Source organism: Pseudopodoces humilis, chromosome 7, assembly GCF_049639895.1.
Source record: "Pseudopodoces humilis isolate 2021_Gansu_Grassland_sample_001 chromosome 7, ASM4963989v1, whole genome shotgun sequence".
In the NCBI taxonomy this organism is placed as follows: Eukaryota; Metazoa; Chordata; class Aves; order Passeriformes; family Paridae; genus Pseudopodoces; species Pseudopodoces humilis.
Genome location: NC_142206.1, coordinates 17,232,332 through 17,252,176, shown reverse-complemented (window position 1 = coordinate 17,252,176; position 19,845 = coordinate 17,232,332). Strand labels below are relative to the sequence as shown.

General features: G+C 43.9%; 1 protein-coding gene across 2 annotated transcripts in view; it reads left to right on the top strand.

Annotated features, from left to right (window-relative positions):
- Positions 1-19,845, top strand: part of MUC2 (mucin 2, oligomeric mucus/gel-forming) — a 56,339-nt gene that overhangs the window by 16,185 nt on the left and 20,309 nt on the right. For both annotated transcript variants that reach the window (XM_088057344.1, XM_088057343.1), the window contains exons 23-38: positions 553-792; positions 2,045-2,201; positions 3,482-3,610; positions 5,518-5,668; positions 6,364-6,407; positions 6,973-7,173; positions 7,524-7,553; positions 7,919-8,353; positions 9,681-9,857; positions 10,601-11,221; positions 12,295-12,534; positions 13,608-13,844; positions 14,915-15,091; positions 15,835-16,452; positions 17,526-17,765; positions 18,839-19,078. In XM_088057344.1, coding sequence (XP_087913470.1) covers positions 553-792; positions 2,045-2,201; positions 3,482-3,610; positions 5,518-5,668; positions 6,364-6,407; positions 6,973-7,173; positions 7,524-7,553; positions 7,919-8,353; positions 9,681-9,857; positions 10,601-11,221; positions 12,295-12,534; positions 13,608-13,844; positions 14,915-15,091; positions 15,835-16,452; positions 17,526-17,765; positions 18,839-19,078 — 3,937 coding nt within the window. The remainder of the gene's footprint in view (positions 1-552; positions 793-2,044; positions 2,202-3,481; positions 3,611-5,517; positions 5,669-6,363; positions 6,408-6,972; positions 7,174-7,523; positions 7,554-7,918; positions 8,354-9,680; positions 9,858-10,600; positions 11,222-12,294; positions 12,535-13,607; positions 13,845-14,914; positions 15,092-15,834; positions 16,453-17,525; positions 17,766-18,838; positions 19,079-19,845) is intronic.

Genomic DNA, 19,845 nt, shown 5'->3' with positions numbered 1-19,845 from the left:
CATTCTGTTTCTTGAGGGGACTGGTGGACCTTAAATAACACTACCAAAAATTCACCATTGAGGGCAGATTGATACATTTTCTTTCAAGAAAAATGGGTCCCTGTAATTTCTTTTCCATGAATGAAGAAATGGTGCTCATTATGCTAGAAACTTTTAATAAAAACAGCTTTGAGCAGAAATTAATTACCTTAGGCTTATATTAATAGGTGAGTTATGATAAATTGAGAAGAATGGGGAATAAATAATTCTTTTCTGTAAGCTGTAAGAGGCTTGGGCACCCTTTAATATTTTAAGTTGAATGTGGAAATAGAGATATGGAAATACACTAGATATAATTGATTTCAAGGAGAGAAGACATGGCAGCTGAATAATTTGCTGAGGACAGACAAATAAAGATTTATTTTCAGTACAAATGATTTGACAGTAAAGATGAAAGTTGTCCTTTACACAGACAGTCATTTGTCATTTTTCATGTCAATGTTTTGCTCTTATTTTACCAGAGCCTGTTTCTCACTTCCATGGTATATCTAAAAACTCAGTTTTCTTTTCCAGGGCAAAGTGTGTGGTCTGTGTGGCAACTTTGATGACAAGGCAAACAATGACTTTACAACAAGGAGTGGACTGCAGGAGACTAATCCTCTGGATTTTGGAAATTCCTGGAAACAATCTCCCATGTGCCCAGATGTCACAGAAGAGATTAAGCCCTGTGATCTGAAACCACACCGGAAGTCCTGGGCAGAGAAAGAATGCAGCATCATTCAGAGTGAAGTCTTCAAAATTTGTCACTCCAAGGTTTGTAGAAGACAGTAGGTGATGGGACAGCACAATGCATTTCTGATAATGCAGAACCAAAAAGACCATCAGAAATGAATGAAGAGATAGTTAAATAGAGTGATCTTCAATTAAGTCTTCAGTACAGCTACAGGTGTCAGCACATTTCATGTGGCCTTGGTCAAAGTAGTCTGCATCTCTGTGGCAATGGGCCTGTGTCAGTGGTGGTGGTAGCCCCAGCTGTACAAAGCCATATTCATCACCACAGTTTCACTACTACTCTGCAAGTTAGCTTCAGAAATGTATCCTGAACAGGTCTGTATGTACTGTAGTAGCACCATCTCTTGTTGAGAGACAGTCAGTATTACAAGTACTGAAGGACTACAATCATCCTATCAGACCTATCTCTGGATGGAAATTCATACTAAACATGGAAGGTGGCTGTTGAAGAGGCTACTACTTCTTGTAGTATTCAATCCACAAAACGATCTTCTTAGGCACCACTGACATCACATAGTTTCGACAGACAGGTACTGGTACTGTGCCTCTGAATTGCCACAGCAAACACTGTGACAACCCACAGCTTCCAGAGTACAGTGCACAGAGAGCACTTCTCTTTATTTCTCATCTCTTTTCTGATGTATGGTAATACTAACAACAGTTTGCTCCCAACTAACAGTGGAATAGTCACAAGCAATTATTAATTTAATTAATTTTCTATATGTTTCCACATGGTTTACTTCAGCAACAAAAATCCATTCTAAGTTTCTTCTCTTGCAGACTCAAACAGAAAAACAAAAAAAAAAACCAAAACAAAAAAAAAAGAAGCTTTTTTTAATGTGTCATTGGATAAACTCCAAAAACTGACAGGCACAAAATTATATGCTTCATATTTGCTGTGAATGCAGACTTTCTGACATTGTTTACCATTTGGTTGGCAAAGGTTGCTGGAAAATAAGACTTTGCTGGCATCAATTCAACTTGGTTTTGGGAGCACTAGAATGGAATTCTATTAGGAAATGTGAGCAGTGCCAAGGACTCTTACTTTGTTTTTTCAGTCATAGCAACTTATGAAGGAACTATATTATTTTAAGTCTATTATTCACCAGAACATATTGAGCAGCTTCAAGCTTGTAAATGTTTGTGATTTGATGACTCTTAGACACACTCTCATTCCTGGCCAGCTCAATTCCCATATATCAAGAGATCTCAAATGTATTAGTTTGAAAACTAATTTGGAGATGAACTAGGGCATAATTTCTTTCCCTGACAGGTGAACCCACATCCTTTCTATGAAGCTTGTGTTCATGATGCCTGCTCTTGTGACAGCGGTGGAGACTGTGAGTGCTTCTGCTCTGCAGTTGCAGCGTACGCCCAAGAGTGCATCAAGGCTGAGGCCTGTGTTTTCTGGAGAACTCCTGATATCTGCCGTGAGTAACAGATAAACACAACTGTATCTTTCTAGCTGCTGTCAGAAAGCCAGTCAGATAAATCATTAGCACTGCCACTGAAAGGTCACGCTTTCATGGCTGCTTGGTGAAATATTTTCTCAGCATATCAGGGAACAAACAGGGCTAGTAAATTTGTGTATTTCAACTCTCTTTTGTTCAGCCTGGCTTCTCTTCTCTTCTCTTCTCTTCTCTTCTCTTCTCTTCTCTTCTCTTCTCTTCTCTTCTCTTCTCTTCTCTTCTCTTCTCTTCTCTTCTCTTCTCTTCTCTTCTCTTCTCTTCTCTTCTCTTCTCTTCTCTTCTCTTCTCTTCTCTTCTCTTCTCTTCTCTTCTCTTCTCTTCTCTTCTCTTCTCTTCTCTTCTCTTCTCTTCTCTTCTCTTCTCTTCTCTTCTCTTCTCTTCTCTTCTCTTCTCTTCTCTTCTCTTCCTCTATCTCTCTTTTCTCTCAGCTCTTAAAATTATTCAGAATTTGATTTTAGCAAAAAGTATATAGCACTTCCATACTTTAGCACTGAACCTAATCGGTGTTATGTATATTAAGCAGTGTCCATTAGTGGTGCTAGTACTCATATCAGTACACCATAAATTAATGTGAAATAGTATTTAAATTAATATTACCCCGAAAGTGCTCTGATCAAAATTTTGAGATTTTAAGTAGCAGAAATATATATTTTTTTAATTTAAAATTTCAGTCAGATTCAGAATTTGGACTAGTTGGAGCTTTTAAGTGTAGGAAGCCAGTGAAACAAAAATTATAAGTTTCATTCAGGTCTGATATATAAGATAATAAAAGTGCCTTCCTCTGTCTCTAGTAATCTAAGCTAAATTTATGTTTGATCATATCATCATCATGGCTCATATGCTTCCTCTTGGACTTCCAACCTGTGTGAAATAGCAATATGGAATGATTTTGTATAAAATGGAAGAATCTTTAGGAGTTTGCTAGTAGCTATGGAAGAAAAATACTCTTAGAAATATACCTTCAATTTTAAACTAAAGTAATTTTTTTAAAATATTTTTCTTTACTATTTGAAACATTTTTACCCAGTGGCTTGAATATTTAAAATATAAATCTTAAGTACCAGTGTTTTGAAGTATCCTAAGTTCAAGCAGAGTAAATCTGCTTAAGGCCAGGTCTTTTACCTCAAGAGAAATTTGGCCAGCTTAACTTGTAGATTGATGTAGCTTGTACCTTTAAAGGCCTGCTCAGAACTGCATTCTGGAAACCTTGATTTTAATCAGCTTCTCTCTTTTCTCATCAGCAATATTCTGTGACTACTACAATCCTCGCAATGAGTGTGACTGGCACTATGAGCCTTGTGGCAGTAATATCACAACCTGCAGGATGATCAATAATGTCAGCACCAACTTTACAGTACCACTACTGGAAGGTAATAAATTCCTTGCCATTTTGTATTGTGTTTTGTATAACTTTGTTCAGATATCTTTTAATAATTATGGACTAGTCAGTCAACTTGATGAGATGTTCCTAAATCTGCTATGTTGAGTTTGCCTCCAGTCTTACATAAATGTTTCCTATAATGTAATTTATTATTTATTACCATCAATGGGTGATAGTTACATTGCTGTCAGGCACAAAACTAGGTCTGTGCTTGGATAATATCCTGGAACATTCATTATTATTACATCATGGTTATTTTGAATCCCATGCAAAAGTATTTCAAAAGCAGGAAAATATTTGATATGGCAAAGAAGTGAATCACTGAGAGTTGGGCATTTTTACCCTGATCATTTTTTATGTACCAGATCATATTGCCTTTACTAGATTAGTGTGCAACATCCACCTGCCTTTACACTGGAAAATATCTTTCATAGCAGACACATGGATGCTGCTATATATTGGATTAACGGAGATTCTGTTTCCTTTGTAGATGAGATATTAGTAGGTGACAGTCCTTGTGGTTGATAATGAAACAGGAATTTCACATTAAAAGGACAGCAATGATCCCAGAATGGGAAAGTGTACAAGTATACAAGTGTACAAGTTCACAAGCGTACTTGTGCACTGTAGTTACTGTAGTAACTACATTATGTAGACATAAGTACTGTCTCTATATGGTAAAGCTGGAGAAAAAAGCTGTATTTTTAGCCATAAAGTCTTTTTGGTCAGGACTGGAAGCACTCCAGTTTAGGGATTGGCAAGAAATGCCTTGAGTTTGACTTTGCTTTGAACTGCTATTAAAAAATGAAAAGGAAAAAAATCAAACAAACCAAAACTCAAGAGAAACAAAACCAAACAAAACAAAATACCACCAAAAAACTCTACTAAAAAAATCAACAAAAATCCTTAATCAAAATATTTTTTAAAACCCAACAAACCTTTGTGTTTTAAAATAGTCTTACATTATTAGAAAGATTTGGGAAGTGTCAGAAGGCAGATTATTATATAGCAAATTATCTTTCTGAATTATTTTTGTTGTTTAATTTCAATAGAAATAAAGAGCACACCTATTTTTGTTAGGACATCTTAAGTCCAGTCTGGCAGTATAAAGTGAGTTAAGTATCAGTTAATTACATGGTTCTTCAGTTTAAAGGCTATTTAGAACTCCAGTACAGTATAAAGAGGACTTCATATCATTAATAATTGGACTTAATAAGAGGTTATTTGGAGGAAGGAGATACAATAATAATAACAGAATAATATTTTTAAGTGTATTTACATGAAAAATGGAATAAAAATTGACAGAAAATTAATCCATTGCAGTGAAGTTTGGATCACTGCCCAAGGGTAAGGAAAAACATTGGTAAATTATCTGTTTGAGGCAGAGATATTTGGTGTATTCAAGGCATATAAACAAGGTCTAATGTTCCAAGAAATGTTGTGATGAACCTGTTTGTTAGTGAATCTGCTTCCATATTCCTCAGAAGATTATTATTGATATAGTGATCTATACAAAAATTGGGGTGTATTTTTGTCTTAAAATTACTAGCTGCCCATAGAAGTGAGTTTAAATTAGGGGTTTCTCCAAGGTACTGAACTAAGAAAAAGAAACTTCACTAGTTTTCATAAAAACCTCTTGCTTAATCCTCCTCACCTCAGTATTATCAATGAGAACTGTTGAAGTCTTTTGGAAAGACTAATTGTCCATGGTTTGTTTTGAATGGGGAGTTTTACTTTGATTTGAATGAGAAGTTTTACTTTCTTCTATTTCTTTCACTATGCTTCATTCAGTGAGAATAATTTACTTTCAGAAGATAACATATTGCTGAGTTAACTTTTTGCACTTTTTTTGTACTTTTTCTTCATCCTGTATTCTGTTCTACCTATCATCAATAGGTTGCTACCCCAGATGCCCTAAGGACAAGCCTATTTATAATGAAGAGACAAAGGAATGTGTGACTGAAGACCAATGTGGATGTTACCTCGAGGATGGAACCCATATACAACCTGGGCAAGAAGTACCCACAGAAGAAAACTGTACAATATGGTATATAAAAATTACTTGCAGTAATTCAGGAAATAATTTGTGTATGCTGAGTCCCTCATTTACTTTATTTGGCCTCAAACAAGTAGAGATGCAACTTCAACTGAAGAGCTGGTATATTCTTGCATTTCATAATTTTCCATACCCATAATAATCCAGATTTCAGGTTGGTAGTCTTAGTATAAGAAGTGTATTAGCAAATTCACTAATTATATCTGTCAACTGTCATAAATTATATCATGAAACCTGGGTGAACTTCTGAAAGAACCTTTCAATTCTCGGGACTCTTTGGGAAGAGAGGTACTCTGCCTTGCATTCTCACTTAAAACTGGGACTTCAAAATCACTGTAATCTGAAATACTCTTGCCCTGAATGAGATAAGTTGAGTCCCAATTGTTTGCTTAGTGTTAGCAATGACAGCACTTACTCTAGCTCAACATGGTGACCAGAGAATGATCTGATCTAGCTGTAAGTTCACTCTGTAAAACAGTTGTTATTGCAACCTGCAATTGTACTGAAAGTGGTGACTTAGTTTGAAAGAAAAATGGTAGGCAATACTAAAAAAGATACCCAGAAAAATATCCAATAGTGTGAATGAAGATCAAGTGACAAATACCAATGTTTCTCTGCTCTTGATTCTGCTAAGAGGTGTCATAAAACATAAGCAACATTTTAATTTTTGAAAATTTTTCTTTTAGTGTCTGTGTCCCATCAGGATCCATACAGTGTAAACCACTCCCAGGTAAATAGCATTTGGGTTTTTCTGGGAACAGAAGAAAAAAATATATAGAACTACTCTGCCTGGCTCTACAAAAGACTTAGTATTGATTTAGAATAATTCTTTTCAGTGCTAGTGAAAGTTGTGACTAAAGAAAATTTGGCAGCAGTTTCATCGAACCTTGCTGTTAATACTTCTGGTTCAACCTTTATCTTATGCCCCTTCAGTCTTTCTCCCTATGTCCCATACCCAAACTAATGTATTTCACTATAAGTTTGCACTTCCTGAACATGTAGTTATTAATATAAAAATGTCAGATAGTAAATTGAAATTATTATTTCTCTCAGAACATTTTAAAACCTCCTTTCTAAGTCTGTACCACCAGGCATTTTATTCAGGACTTGATTAAACATGTTCTAATGTTGCTTTAACTGTAAAGATAAATTAGCACAATATAGTAGATCTAAGCTCCAGGTACAGCTCTGAAACACATGCATTATTCATGTAAATGCTCTCTTGTCCATAAGTATTTTGCCTCTGCCTCTTACGTGGTAGTAGAAAAATTGCACAGTAAAGCTCTTTCTTTCAGGGTGTCCTTGTGTCATCAATGGAACGAGTTACGAAGTGGGTACTGTTGTGGGACAAGTACAGGATGGTGACATATGTATAATATACATCTGTGCAGAAAATGGTTCTGTAGTTCCTGGTGAAGTCTATCCTTGTCCAACATCTTCACCTACAACCATTTCAACCTCCTTCCCTTCCAGTACTCTTACCACCACTACCACAGGTAAATCATTAATACAGATGTGATCTAAAAATTGTTTTCTTTAAGGAAAATATTTTAAATATAGAAAGTACAATTATATGGGATTATAGTTGACACAGAGCAATATTTATGGATTTTTTTATCACACCACAATAAGAAAGAATTTTAGCCTTTTAAGTTGATTTATTTCTCATGAAAGAAATTGTAAGTATAAATGTACAGGGTGCCTTCCTATTTCTGAAAAGGACATGTTCACATATCAATATCCTAATGGGATAGTAGAAATAATGTTAGGGTGTCAGCAAAAAAAATAAAAATACTATTATATTTATTTTGAAATGACAGAGTAATCTCTTTTTGTTCTATTTCAGTTTCCACTACAAGCCATCCAGTAACTACAAGTAAGTTATAAATGCAAAACAAGGTTGTTAAAAATGTCAAAGGAATATTTAAAGGAAGAGTAAATGAAAGACAATCAATACAGAAAAATATATTTTAAAGAAAAATGAATATTTTTTTTATAATTTCAAAAGTGCCATTAGTGTAGAGAGAAGAAAGATCTTTAAAGGCTTCAGCTTCGTAATTTTATTTTGATGTAAAACATCTAATTTAAAGACCTGGTAATACAGAACTGATTTTAGAACTCCTTTCTTTGGAAAGATGACAAATTACAATGCAGTCCTCTAGTCCTTAATAGAAGAAAACAAAAAAGGGATCTTTTCAGGATGTTCTCTGTAAAGTCTGAAATTTCTGTCTTTTGCTGCAGCTCCTTGCTTTGGACTAATCTGTGATTGGACTGAGTGGTTTGATGTTAGTAAACCTGAAGAAGGTGGTGGTGACTATGAAACATATGATGAAATAAGAAAACATGGATACAAGATATGTACAGCTCCTGAAGAAATTGAATGCAGGGCTAAGGATAAACCTGATGTGAGCTTAGATGATCTTGGTCAGAAAGTAGAGTGTAATGTTAAATATGGGCTTATCTGCAAAAATGATGAGCAAGATGTAACTATGTGGCCACTTTGCTATAATTATGAAATCAGAGTAAACTGTTGCGAGTGGCAAGAAATTCCTTGTGGGTCTACAATTATACCTACTATATCACAAGCTCCAACCACCACCAAGACAACAATACCCACAACCACGACTTCAACAGAGATTACCACCCCGCCACCTATACACATCCATTCCACAACAAGTGAGTATACACCATCAGTCCTCACTCTAGTAATTTCAACATCTACACCGAAAAAATTTACTTTGCCTTTGAAGAAATAAAGGGCTATTGGCTACTAAAGGCAGGTCACAATCATAGAGAATGTTGATCTGCAAGGAAGTCTTACTAAGGAGGGTTTGGACTCTTAAGTTCCTGCCGGAGAAAATATGCCAGAAGTGCCTGGTGTGGAGAAAAAAGTAGGCCATGCTTCAAACTTTTGTTGATAGAGGAATTTTCTGGGTGGGGCTGTGCAGGCATCCTTCTTCAGGTTGACATTTCCTTTCTGATTTTGTGAGAAGCACTTTCCAGCACCATGCCTAATCACTTCCCTAGGGAGAGAGGGCCCTTGACACTCTATATGCATGGACATCAAGGATTCTGCGTTCTGGGGCTGGAAAGAGAGGGCTGGCACTAGAGACCTTTGCAATGCCTTCTGGAACCCTTGGCTTACAGAGCGCCAGAGCCCATCTGAGTTCCTATTCATGCTCAACTTAGACAGATGCTGAACTGATGGAAACTCTTGCTTTTCCTGCTGTTGGACCTTGTCCTTCAGCTGGCCAGAATCTAGTCACTGGGCCCATGCATGGTGGGCAATTGGAGTGGGGCTTTTTAGTCTGTGACACTCTCATTCTAGGAACAACTGGGCAGACTTTCTTCCCTTTCTCCTCCTGCATTGGCATGTCAGTGCAAGTCATTGCCAATGGTTCCAGATCTTAGAAGCAAGGATTACACTGGGAGGCATTTGGAACAGTTTTGCACTGAAGAATTCCACTTGTTGTGAACTGTAGCCTTTTGCTGATGATACCTGCTAGAACTCTGGGAGGCTCTTCAGCAGGCTAACATTCCACCAGGGGGAAATTTCATGACAGTCAGGCAGGAACTTCCTCTTCACTCTTCCATCTCTGACCATGGATTCACCACCACACAGCTCTTACTCCTGAGATTTGTGAGGTGTTCAGGTAAAGAGGCAGAGACAGAAGGCCCCAGACACATTAAATTAGCATTACTCCTACTCATCTCTTTCCTGTTTGTAGGTCTCTCTGGTTTGGTGAGAAGCACTTTCCAGACTATCCCCAGTAGCTTCACTAGGCAAGGAGGGCTGTGACCTCGCATGTGCATGACTTTTAAGGATTCTGCTTTCTGGGGCCAGAAAGGAAAGGCTGGTCCTAGGGGCCGTTGCAATGCGAAGGATGGGCTGACCTCGCTAGCTCTGTGGCAACTGCCTCATGCACAGCTCCTGTTCTGTTCACATGGCATCCCACTCATGCATTTGTGCCTTTGTTTTCTCTCTCCCTGCTGTTTCTAACAGGCACACCGAGCACAGCATCCCCTACATCGGAATTGCCAACCACTTCCACGTTGCCAGAGACTCCCAGCACCACCACCACCACCACCCCTACAACCACCACCACCACCACCACCACCACCACCACCACCACCACCAGCAGATCACCGACAACAACACCGTTTACACCAAGTACTGTCTGTACGTTCCAAAACCAAATAATTCCCTCCAAAAGCCCTGTGTCTCCCACTGGAATGCCAACAAATAATTCTCTGGCTCTGTTGTCATTTCTGGCCTAGTTGCAGGAGTAGGAAAGGTCCATGAGCACCTCCTTTTGTGGCTCTGGATGGGATCAGAGATGGCTGTAAATTCTGGGCCTTTTGACAGACACAAGCTCTGGGTAGCTGGATTCTACCAGTGTTCCTGTTGGTGCTTGTCTCCAGCTATCTGTGAGCTGCTGGGAAGCAGCTGAGGCTTTGTCAGCAGCGTGTGTTGTGTGCCTGCTTTCCCTGTGGTTGGGTGCCTTCCCAATGGTTGGTTTCTCCATGAGATATTGAGATGGTGTGCATGGCCCAAGAAGCTGAGAGAGTGGCAGGACTATTTGTTTAGCCCTGCTCTGCCTCCTGTGTGGGTCTCATATGAGTGGCTTTTGTACACAAGATTTCCTACAGAGCAATGTGACCCAGCTGTGGGGGGCACACACCGAACTCCTCAGCGCCTGTGTCCTGATTTGGGCCTGGAGTGGGTTGTAGGGCCAAGAAGGAGAGGCCTGGCCATAACACTGAGCTTTCTTGTGGCCAGTGTTGGCTGAGTACAGTAGCAGCCTGAGGGGCACCACTGAGTGCAGGGGATGCCCAGAGCACCACCGGTGTGTGAGCTGGTGCCCTGCATTGTTGTCTCTGTCCTGTCTGTTTCTGATTGTTTGTCTTCTTGTCACCTCGCAGCCTGTGAGTGCATCTGGTCTGACTGGATTGATGTGACCTACCCAGACGGTTCCAACAAGGACAGTGGTGACTACGAAACCTTTGAGAACATTTGGAAGAACGACCCCTCCTGGGAGTGTGCCAAAGTTGAGAATATTTCATGCCGAGCAGAGAAATTCCCTAACACGCCCATTGCAGATTTAGGGCAGAAAGTGCAATGTGATGTTGACGTAGGGCTCATCTGTAACAATAAAGATCAGCAGATAGGAGGTGTAATACCGATGCCAGTCTGCCTCAACTACGAGATCAGTGTCTGCTGCACCCCGAACAGACCAGAGTGTCTTTCACCTCCAAGCACCACGAGCACCACAACTTCCACAGCTTCAACCACAACTAGCAGTGTGTCCCCTCCAATATCAACAACCACTCCAACGACAACAACAGAGAAGACTCCCACCACTACCACCCCTACCACCACCCCAACAACCACCACCACCAGCACCACCACCACGCTGCCCCCCAGCACCACCACCAGCCCTCCGAGCACAACCACAACGGTTCCTGTCTCAACAACACCCATGTCAACTACTTCAAGCACATCCACGCCCACACCAACATACACCACCACCACACCAACTCCAGGTACTTTTCTGGACTAGCCTCTGTTGTGTTCCTTTGCTATGGGAAAAATGAAGGTGCCTTAGTGCCTCATTTAATTTGTCTCTATGGGATTGCCGACTGGAGGAATTACTGTTCATCCCCTAAAGAGCCCTGTGCTGAAAGCTATTGTTTTGGCTGGCTGGTTTAGAAGAACAAGTATTTAGGGGTGCTAAGGTAAAGGTCTGTGCTTCCCCGACTGAAAAGGCTCCCAGGAGAATTTTCATGCTGGTGCCCAACTTAGACAGATGCTGAACTGATGGAAACTCTTGCTTTTCCTGTTGTTGGACCTTGTCCTTCAGCTGGCCAGAATCTAGTCACTGGGCCCATGCATGGTGGGCAATTGGAGTGGGGCTTTTTAGTCTGTGACACTCTCATTCTAGGAACAACTGGGCAGACTTTCTTCCCTTTCTCCTCCTGCTTTGGCATGTCAGTGCAAGTCATTGCCAATGGTTCCAGATCTTAGAAGCAAGGATTACACTGGGAGGCATTTGGAACAGTTTTGCACTGAAGAATTCCACTTGTTGTGAACTGTAGCCTTTTGCTGATGATACCTGCTAGAACTCTGGGAGGCTCTTCAGCAGGCTAACATTCCACCAGGGGGAAATTTCATGACAGTCAGGCAGGAACTTCCTCTTCACTCTTCCATCTCTGACCATGGATTCACCACCACACAGCTCTTACTCCTGAGATTTGTGAGGTGTTCAGGTAAAGAGGCAGAGACAGAAGGCCCCAGACACATTAAATTAGCATTACTCCTACTCATCTCTTTCCTGTTTGTAGGTCTCTCTGGTTTGGTGAGAAGCACTTTCCAGACTATCCCCAGTAGCTTCACTAGGCAAGGAGGGCTGTGACCTCGCATGTGCATGACTTTTAAGGATTCTGCTTTCTGGGGCCAGAAAGGAAAGGCTGGTCCTAGGGGCCATTGCAAAGCGAAGGATGGGCTGACCTCGCTAGCTCTGTGGCAACTGCCTCATGCACAGCTCCTGTTCTGTTCACATGGCATCCCACTCATGCATTTGTGCCTTTGTTTTCTCTCTCCCTGCTGTTTCTAACAGGCACACCGAGCACAGCATCCCCTACATCGGAATTGCCAACCACTTCCACGTTGCCAGAGACTCCCAGCACCACCACCACCACCACCCCTACAACCACCACCACCACCACCACCACCACCACCACCACCACCAGCCCTCCGAGCACAACCACAACGGTTCCTATCTCAACAACACCCATGTCAACTACTTCAAGCACATCCACGCCCACACCAACATACACCACCACCACACCAACTCCAGGTACTTTTCTGGACTAGCCTCTGTTGTGTTCCTTTGCTATGGGAAAAATGAAGGTGCCTTAGTGCCTCATTTAATTTGTCTCTATGGGATTGCCGACTGGAGGAATTACTGTTCATCCCCTAAAGAGCCCTGTGCTGAAAGCTATTGTTTTGGCTGGCTGGTTTAGAAGAACAAGTATTTAGGGGTGCTAAGGTAAAGGTCTGTGCTTCCCCGACTGAAAAGGCTCCCAGGAGAATTTTCATGCTGGTGCCCAACTTAGACAGATGCTGAACTGATGGAAACTCTTGCTTTTCCTGCTGTTGGACCTTGTCCTTCAGCTGGCCAGAATCTAGTCACTGGGCCCATGCATGGTGGGCAATTGGAGTGGGGCTTTTTAGTCTGTGGCACTCTCATTCTAGGAACAACTGGGCAGACTTTCTTCCCTTTCTCCTCCTGCTTTGGCATGTCAGTGCAAGTCATTGCCAATGGTTCCAGATCTTAGAAGCAAGGATTACACTGGGAGGCATTTGGAACAGTTTTGCACTGAAGAATTCCACTTGTTGTGAACTGTAGCCTTTTGCTGATGATATCTGCTAGAACTCTGGGAGGCTCTTCAGCAGGCTAACATTCCACCAGGGGGAAATTTCATGACAGTCAGGCAGGAACTTCCTCTTCACTCTTCCATCTCTGACCATGGATTCACCACCACACAGCTCTTACTCCTGAGATTTGTGAGGTGTTCAGGTAAAGAGGCAGAGACAGAAGGCCCCAGACACATTAAATTAGCATTACTCCTACTCATCTCTTTCCTGTTTGTAGGTCTCTCTGGTTTGGTGAGAAGCACTTTCCAGACTATCCCCAGTAGCTTCACTAGGCAAGGAGGGCTGTGACCTCGCATGTGCATGACTTTTAAGGATTCTGCTTTCTGGGGCCAGAAAGGAAAGGCTGGTCCTAGGGGCCGTTGCAAAGCGAAGGATGGGCTGACCTCGCTAGCTCTGTGGCAACTGCCTCATGCACAGCTCCTGTTCTGTTCACATGGCATCCCACTCATGCATTTGTGCCTTTGTTTTCTCTCTCCCTGCTGTTTCTAACAGGCACACCGAGCACAGCATCCCCTACATCGGAATTGCCAACCACTTCCACGTTGCCAGAGACTCCCAGCACCACCACCACCACCACCCCTACAACCACCACCACCACCACCACCACCACCACCACCACCAGCCCTCCGAGCACAACCACAACGGTTCCTGTCTCAACAACACCCATGTCAACTACTTCAAGCACATCCACGCCCACACCAACATACACCACCACCACACCAACTCCAGGTACTTTTCTGGACTAGCCTCTGTTGTGTTCCTTTGCTATGGGAAAAATGAAGGTGCCTTAGTGCCTCATTTAATTTGTCTCTATGGGATTGCCGACTGGAGGAATTACTGTTCATCCCCTAAAGAGCCCTGTGCTCAAAGCTATTGTTTTGGCTGGCTGGTTTAGAAGAACAAGTATTTAGGGGTGCTAAGGTAAAGGTCTGTGCTTCCCCGACTGAAAAGGCTCCCAGGAGAATTTTCATGCTGGTGCCCAACTTAGACAGATGCTGAACTGATGGAAACTCTTGCTTTTCCTGCTGTTGGACCTTGTCCTTCAGCTGGCCAGAATCTAGTCACTGGGCCCATGCATGGTGGGCAATTGGAGTGGGGCTTTTTAGTCTGTGACACTCTCATTCTAGGAACAACTGGGCAGACTTTCTTCCCTTTCTCCTCCTGCTTTGGCATGTCAGTGCAAGTCATTGCCAATGGTTCCAGATCTTAGAAGCAAGGATTACACTGGGAGGCATTTGGAACAATTTTGCACTGAAGAATTCCACTTGTGAACTGTAGCCTTTTGCTGATGATACCTGCTAGAACTCTGGGAGGCTCTTCAGCAGGCTAACATTCCACCAGGGGGAAATTTCATGACAGTCAGGCAGGAACTTCCTCTTCACTCTTCCATCTCTGACCATGGATTCACCACCACACAGCTCTTACTCCTGAGATTTGTGAGGTGTTCAGGTAAAGAGGCAGAGACAGAAGGCCCCAGACACATTAAATTAGCATTGCTCCTACTCATCTCTTTCCTGTTTGTAGGTCTCTCTGGTTTGGTGAGAAGCACTTTCCAGACTATCCCCAGTAGCTTCACTAGGCAAGGAGGGCTGTGACCTCGCATGTGCATGACTTTTAAGGATTCTGCTTTCTGGGGCCAGAAAGGAAGGGCTGGTCCTAGGGGCCGTTGCAAAGCGAAGGATGGGCTGACCTCGCTAGCTCTGTGGCAACTGCCTCATGCACAGCTCCTGTTCTGTTCACATGGCATCCCACTCATGCATTTGTGCCTTTGTTTTCTCTCTCCCTGCTGTTTCTAACAGGCACACCGAGCACAGCATCCCCTACATCGGAATTGCCAACCACTTCCACGTTGCCAGAGACTCCCAGCACCACCACCACCACCACCCCTACAACCACCACCACCACCACCACCACCACCACCACCACCACCACCAGCAGATCACCGACAACAACACCGTTTACACCAAGTACTGTCTGTACGTTCCAAAACCAAATAATTCCCTCCAAAAGCCCTGTGTCTCCCACTGGAATGCCAACAAATAATTCTCTGGCTCTGTTGTCATTTCTGGCCTAGTTGCAGGAGTAGGAAAGGTCCATGAGCACCTCCTTTTGTGGCTCTGGATGGGATCAGAGATGGCTGTAAATTCTGGGCCTTTTGACAGACACAAGCTCTGGGTAGCTGGATTCTACCAGTGTTCCTGTTGGTGCTTGTCTCCAGCTATCTGTGAGCTGCTGGGAAGCAGCTGAGGCTTTGTCAGCAGCGTGTGTTGTGTGCCTGCTTTCCCTGTGGTTGGGTGCCTTCCCAATGGTTGGTTTCTCCATGAGATATTGAGATGGTGTGCATGGCCCAAGAAGCTGAGAGAGTGGCAGGACTATTTGTTTAGCCCTGCTCTGCCTCCTGTGTGGGTCTCATATGAGTGGCTTTTGTACACAAGATTTCCTACAGAGCAATGTGACCCAGCTGTGGGGGGCACACACCGAACTCCTCAGCGCCTGTGTCCTGATTTGGGCCTGGAGTGGGTTGTAGGGCCAAGAAGGAGAGGCCTGGCCATAACACTGAGCTTTCTTGTGGCCAGTGTTGGCTGAGTACAGTAGCAGCCTGAGGGGCACCACTGAGTGCAGGGGATGCCCAGAGCACCACCGGTGTGTGAGCTGGTGCCCTGCATTGTTGTCTCTGTCCTGTCTGTTTCTGATTGTTTGTCTTCTTGTCACCTCGCAGCCTGTGAGTGCATCTGGTCTGACTGGATTGATGTGACCTACCCAGACGGTTCCAACAAGGACAGTGGTGACTACGAAACCTTTGAGAACATTTGGAAGAACGACCCCTCCTGGGAGTGTGCCAAAGTTGAGAATATTTCATGCCGAGCAGAGAAATTCCCTAACACGCCCATTGCAGATTTAGGGCAGAAAGTGCAATGTGATGTTGACGTAGGGCTCATCTGTAACAATAAAGATCAGCAGATAGGAGGTATAGTACCGATGCCAGTCTGCCTCAACTACGAGATCAGTGTCTGCTGCACCCCGAACAGACCAGAGTGTCTTTCACCTCCAAGCACCACGAGCACCACAACTTCCACAGCTTCAACCACAACTAGCAGTGTGTCCCCTCCAATATCAACAACCACTCCAACGACAACAACAGAGAAGACTCCCACCACTACCACCACTACCACCACCCCAACAACCACCACCACCAGCACCACCACCACCACCACCACCACCACCACCAGCCCTCCGAGCACAACCACAACGGTTCCTGTCTCAACAACACCCATGTCAACTACTTCAAGCACATCCACGCCCACACCAACATACACCACCACCACACCAACTCCAGGTACTTTTCTGGACTAGCCTCTGTTGTGTTCCTTTGCTATGGGAAAAATGAAGGTGCCTTAGTGCCTCATTTAATTTGTCTCTATGGGATTGCCGACTGGAGGAATTACTGTTCATCCCCTAAAGAGCCCTGTGCTCAAAGCTGTTGTTTTGGCTGGCTGGTTTAGAAGAACAAGTATTTAGGGGTGCTAAGGTAAAGGTCTGTGCTTCCCCGACTGAAAAGGCTCCCAGGAGAATTTTCATGCTGGTGCCCAACTTAGACAGATGCTGAACTGATGGAAACTCTTGCTTTTCCTGCTGTTGGACCTTGTCCTTCAGCAGGCCAGAATCTAGTCACTGGGCCCATGCATGGTGGGCAATTGGAGTGGGGCTTTTTAGTCTGTGACACTCTCATTCTAGGAACAACTGGGCAGACTTTCTTCCCTTTCTCCTCCTGCATTGGCATGTCAGTGCAAGTCATTGCCAATGGTTCCAGATCTTAGAAGCAAGGATTACACTGGGAGGCATTTGGAACAGTTTTGCACTGAAGAATTCCACTTGTTGTGAACTGTAGCCTTTTGCTGATGATACCTGCTAGAACTCTGGGAGGCCCTTCAGCAGGCTAACATTCCACCAGGGGGAAATTTCATGACAGTCAGGCAGGAACTTCCTCTTCACTCTTCCATCTCTGACCATGGATTCACCACCACACAGCTCTTACTCCTGAGATTTGTGAGGTGTTCAGGTAAAGAGGCAGAGACAGAAGGCCCCAGACACATTAAATTAGCATTACTCCTACTCATCTCTTTCCTGTTTGTAGGTCTCTCTGGTTTGGTGAGAAGCACTTTCCAGACTATCCCCAGTAGCTTCACTAGGCAAGGAGGGCTGTGACCTCGCATGTGCATGACTTTTAAGGATTCTGCTTTCTGGGGCCAGAAAGGAAGGGCTGGTCCTAGGGGCCGTTGCAAAGCGAAGGATGGGCTGACCTCGCTAGCTCTGTGGCAACTGCCTCATGCACAGCTCCTATTCTGTTCACATGGCATCCCACTCATGCATTTGTGCCTTTGTTTTCTCTCTCCCTGCTGTTTCTAACAGGCACACCGAGCACAGCATCCCCTACATCGGAATTGCCAACCACTTCCACGTTGCCAGAGACTCCCAGCACCACCACCACCACCACCCCTACAACCACCACCACCACCACCACCACCACCACCACCACCACCAGCCCTCCGAGCACAACCACAACGGTTCCTGTCTCAACAACACCCATGTCAACTACTTCAAGCACATCCACGCCCACACCAACATACACCACCACCACACCAACTCCAGGTACTTTTCTGGACTAGCCTCTGTTGTGTTCCTTTGCTATGGGAAAAATGAAGGTGCCTTAGTGCCTCATTTAATTTGTCTCTATGGGATTGCCGACTGGAGGAATTACTGTTCATCCCCTAAAGAGCCCTGTGCTGAAAGCTATTGTTTTGGCTGGCTGGTTTAGAAGAACAAGTATTTAGGGGTGCTAAGGTAAAGGTCTGTGCTTCCCCGACTGAAAAGGCTCCCAGGAGAATTTTCATGCTGGTGCCCAACTTAGACAGATGCTGAACTGATGGAAACTCTTGCTTTTCCTGCTGTTGGACCTTGTCCTTCAGCTGGCCAGAATCTAGTCACTGGGCCCATGCATGGTGGGCAATTGGAGTGGGGCTTTTTAGTCTGTGGCACTCTCATTCTAGGAACAACTGGGCAGACTTTCTTCCCTTTCTCCTCCTGCTTTGGCATGTCAGTGCAAGTCATTGCCAATGGTTCCAGATCTTAGAAGCAAGGATTACACTGGGAGGCATTTGGAACAGTTTTGCACTGAAGAATTCCACTTGTTGTGAACTGTAGCCTTTTGCTGATGATACCTGCTAGAACTCTGGGAGGCCCTTCAGCAGGCTAACATTCCACCAGGGGGAAATTTCATGACAGTCAGGCAGGAACTTCCTCTTCACTCTTCCATCTCTGACCATGGATTCACCACCACACAGCTCTTACTCCTGAGATTTGTGAGGTGTTCAGGTAAAGAGGCAGAGACAGAAGGCCCCAGACACATTAAATTAGCATTACTCCTACTCATCTCTTTCCTGTTTGTAGGTCTCTCTGGTTTGGTGAGAAGCACTTTCCAGACTATCCCCAGTAGCTTCACTAGGCAAGGAGGGCTGTGACCTCGCATGTGCATGACTTTTAAGGATTCTGCTTTCTGGGGCCAGAAAGGAAGGGCTGGTCCTAGGGGCCGTTGCAATGCGAAGGATGGGCTGACCTCACTAGCTCTGTGGCAACTGCCTCATGCACAGCTCCTGTTCTGTTCACATGGCATCCCACTCATGCATTTGTGCCTTTGTTTTCTCTCTCCCTGCTGTTTCTAACAGGCACACCGAGCACAGCATCCCCTACATCGGAATTGCCAACCACTTCCACGTTGCCAGAGACTCCCAGCACCACCACCACCACCACCCCTACAACCACCACCACCACCACCACCACCACCACCACCACCACCAGCCCTCCGAGCAAAACCACAACGGTTCCTGTCTCAACAACACCCATGTCAACTACTTCAAGCACATCCACGCCCACACCAACATACACCACCACCACACCAACTCCAGGTACTTTTCTGGACTAGCCTCTGTTGTGTTCCTTTGCTATGGGAAAAATGAAGGTGCCTTAGTGCCTCATTTAATTTGTCTCTATGGGATTGCCGACTGGAGGAATTACTGTTCATCCCCTAAAGAGCCCTGTGCTCAAAGCTATTGTTTTGGCTGGCTGGTTTAGAAGAACAAGTATTTAGGGGTGCTAAGGTAAAGGTCTGTGCTTCCCCGACTGAAAAGGCTCCCAGGAGAATTTTCATGCTGGTGCCCAACTTAGACAGATGCTGAACTGATGGAAACTCTTGCTTTTCCTGCTGTTGGACCTTGTCCTTCAGCTGGCCAGAATCTAGTCACTGGGCCCATGCATGGTGGGCAATTGGAGTGGGGCTTTTTAGTCTGTGGCACTCTCATTCTAGGAACAACTGGGCAGACTTTCTTCCCTTTCTCCTCCTGCTTTGGCATGTCAGTGCAAGTCATTGCCAATGGTTCCAGATCTTAGAAGCAAGGATTACACTGGGAGGCATTTGGAACAGTTTTGCACTGAAGAATTCCACTTGTTGTGAACTGTAGCCTTTTGCTGATGATACCTGCTAGAACTCTGGGAGGCTCTTCAGCAGGCTAACATTCCACCAGGGGGAAATTTCATGACAGTCAGGCAGGAACTTCCTCTTCACTCTTCCATCTCTGACCATGGATTCACCACCACACAGCTCTTACTCCTGAGATTTGTGAGGTGTTCAGGTAAAGAGGCAGAGACAGAAGGCCCCAGACACATTAAATTAGCA